This window comes from Vigna radiata, chromosome 4 (assembly GCF_000741045.1).
Source record: "Vigna radiata var. radiata cultivar VC1973A chromosome 4, Vradiata_ver6, whole genome shotgun sequence".
Taxonomy (NCBI): Eukaryota; Viridiplantae; Streptophyta; class Magnoliopsida; order Fabales; family Fabaceae; genus Vigna; species Vigna radiata.
In genome coordinates, this window is record NC_028354.1 from 15,708,839 (window position 1) to 15,712,330 (window position 3,492).

General features: G+C 32.6%; 1 protein-coding gene and 1 pseudogene across 1 annotated transcript in view; both read left to right on the forward strand.

The window, feature by feature from the left end:
• LOC106758425 (wall-associated receptor kinase-like 2) overlaps positions 1–729 on the forward strand; it is a gene marked incomplete in the record, with an annotated part of 2,405 nt that extends 1,676 nt beyond the window's left edge. The window contains 1 exon segment of the mRNA XM_022779933.1: positions 1–729. Within this exon segment, the coding sequence (XP_022635654.1) occupies positions 1–561 (561 nt within the window).
• An 856-nt stretch (positions 730–1,585) lies between these two features.
• LOC106758426 overlaps positions 1,586–3,492 on the forward strand; it is a 3,513-nt pseudogene continuing 1,606 nt past the window's right edge.

Consider the following 3,492-nt stretch of genomic DNA (forward strand, 5'->3'; position numbering starts at 1 on the left):
CCTACCAACATACTCTTAGACAGCAACTTCAGTGCCAAAGTGTCTGATTTTGGAACATCAAGATCAGTGCCACAAGATAAGACTCACTTGACCACAGCTATAGGAGGAACTTTTGGGTACATTGACCCTGAGTATTTTCAGTCTAGTAAGTTTTCAGATAAAAGTGATGTGTACAGTTTTGGGGTAGTGCTGGTAGAACTTATAAGTGGGAGAAAGCCAATTTCCTTCTTAGAGGAAGATGAGGGTCAGAATCTGATTGCAGAGTTTCTTTCTCTGATGAAGGAGAACAAAGTTTATGAGATTTTAGATGGCAGGGTTGTTAAGGAAGCAAGGAAAGATGAGATTCTTGCAATTGCAAACCTTGCAATGAGATGCTTGAGACTTAATGGGAAGAAAAGACCAACAATGAAAGAGGTTTCATTGGAACTAGAAGCATTGAGAAAGCTGCAAAGTTCCTTAGAGATCAGCCATGATCATGAGTATACAACTAGCGAGACAGCTCAAGAAATCACAGATGAAAGCATGCCACTGTTCTTAGAACTGGACTCCACATCCTTTTGAATTGAGCTAATATGTTTGTTATCTTTGTTAGTGGTAGATGTGTTATGATGGTACCCTTCTCTTTATCTAAAATCTTAGGAGAATTAATTAATGAATTAGTGAGACTTAGAATCATACTCTTGAATTATTTTCAATACTGTGTTCTTCTTTATCTTTGTTTCATTTTTAGGATGAACAAAATAGACATCTCTGACTGTTAGAAATTTCATCATTCTATGATGGGACGACTCCTTTGATGTAAAAATAAATAAAGATAAAATAAAAACAAATTAATTATTTTTTTATAAAAGTTTTAAAAAGATAAGACCATCTTTAAATCACACTTAAAACAAATCGAAAAATAGAATCAACCATTTTCAATTTGTCATCCTACCGAATTAGTCATACCAATTGAATCTTCTTCTCCTCGTGTCAGTCTTGGGAAGTCTTTTCAACTGCTGTGCTTTTCATCAAATTGGATATTTGGTATTTTTCTTCAAAAAGAACCTTAAAAGTAGTTTAAAACTTAAAAGTCAGAACATTTTAGTGTAACGGAAAATAACATAGTAGATTGAAAAAATAGAAATTAATATGGTTTAGTTTAAACGAAACATAAACAATATAATTATGAAAATTTGAGATTATTTTATTAAAAAGTTTAATAAAAATATTTTGTTATATCATTTCATTGTATCAACATACAATAATCAATTATATAAATTATATTATATGATTAAATTTTTACAACAAGATTCATTTTCAAAATTATATTGAATTTTGTTTAATCTACCGTCCATATTTTCTATCTTGTTAAATTCATTCATATGTTTTCTTCTCATATTTATGCTTTTATGTTTTTTTCTCTCTCACAAATAAGACTCTGATATATTTGATGTTATCTGAAAAGTTGAATATAAGATGCAACTCAATTTCACATGACTTGTAAACTCAGAACAATCAAAATCTTATCAACATTATTTAGACGATATTTCTAATTGAGATAACTTTTTTCTAGTTCTCAACCAAATATGAAGAACATAAGAGAGTAGATACCATTTTCTAGTTCTCTTCATACGTAACCCTTTCTGCATCATTGTAGTTTATAAATGACCGCAATTAACACAACTTTCCACTGATTTTTCCTGAAGACTTGTTCATGGAGCTTCACAAGCTCAATATTCTCATCACAATCCTGTTCCTATATTTGTTCCCTCATTCACAAAATTGCCAACAAGTATACCTCAACAACACTGTCTATGACTGCTCTAATGACCCTTCTGTAGCAAAAGGATATCTTTGCAATGGCCTTCAAGATTCATGCACTTCCTTCTTAGTTTTCAGGTCCAAATCTCCCTATGACAACCCTCTCATGATTGCTTACCTTATTGGCTCAGAAACATCTGATATAACCTCAATCAACAATATCTCAACAACTGAGAACATTCCTTCCAATAAGTCAGTTATTGTTCCTGTCTTCTGTTCATGTAATGGAAACATCTATCAGTATGACACACTTTACACTGTCAAAGAAAATGATACCTACTGGGCCTTGGTAAAAGAAACCTTCCAAGGTCTCACCACCTGCCAAGCAATTATGGGTCAAAATTACTATCCTCCAACTAATATTGCAATTGGTGCAGAGCTCAAGGTTCCAATGTTATGTGCTTGTCCCACTGTAAATCAGACAGAAAGAGGCGTCACCTCTTTGCTGGTTTACTCTGTCAACTCTGGTGACAGTTTTAAGTCCATAGGAGAGGCTTATGATGTGGATGAACAAAGTATACTAGAGGCCAATAATTTCAGAGTCACAGAGTGCAAACAGCAGCATGCTTCTCCCTGACTTCACACCTATTTTAGTTCCTCTAATGGGGAAGAACTGCAAAGAGAATCCAGATAAATTCTACTGTAAATGTTACAGAGAACCACCAACAGATGGAAGCTCCAAGGGGCTATTATGTGATGAATCTGGTGGCAATGAATTTCCTGTCAGATTGGTTGCTGCTTTAGGTATTTTTGTCTAAACTCCCTTCAAGAAAAATCAAGATATAATTGTATTGGAGTTTTGGATTTTCCTTTTTAACATAACATAAACTCAACTTTCAAAACTAGCTCGTGAAGTATGAGTTGTCTTCTTTATATATATTATTTTGGTTAAATCATTGAGTCAATAAGGGATCTCCACCATGCCTTCTCTATATATACTACTTTTGTCAAATCACTTGGTATGAGATCGCCAACATACCTGCTTTATGTTGAACATTGGACATTTGAAACTTAAGTTTTCAGGGGTGGCTTGGTAATGTTAGGTAAACTTATATGTAGATAATTGCAAGTTGATATATTAATTGTTTAAGGAGATTGCAAAGATCAAGAGTGTTTTTAACAATGATTAAAGCATGCAATAGAGATTTAATTGTAATAGTTATAATTAATGCATGTAATTGAAGGTCATGTCAAAAGGCTTATAAATAGTCTATGTATTACTCAATGTAAAGACACAACAAGTGATAATATTATAGAGTTATTTAAGAAAGACCTATTATCATCAGGTAGCATCAATTCAATAGATCCAGTCAGAATACTTAGAATAAGATTTAATGTCATCCTAAAATCAAGATTTGAGCTTAACTCAATTACAAAAACTAAAACTAATTCATAATAGGGTGAAAAGTTGCCTCCAATTATATACAGTATTTTGGTTATATTTCTGAATAACTTGACCAGATAAGGTTTGGTCGATATGTATCACAGAACTAATATTTAATTTTAACCTTGAACTTCCAACTTGTTAATTAGTCAATGTTAAAAAAAAAAAAAAGGTATCTTTGCAAGTTTATTCTGCCACCCTAATGAAAAACTTGGGAATTTGCAGGTGTTGGACTTGGTGTAGGCTTTCTGTGTTTGTTTCTTCTGGGATACAAATCATATCAGTACATACAGAAGAAGAGAGAA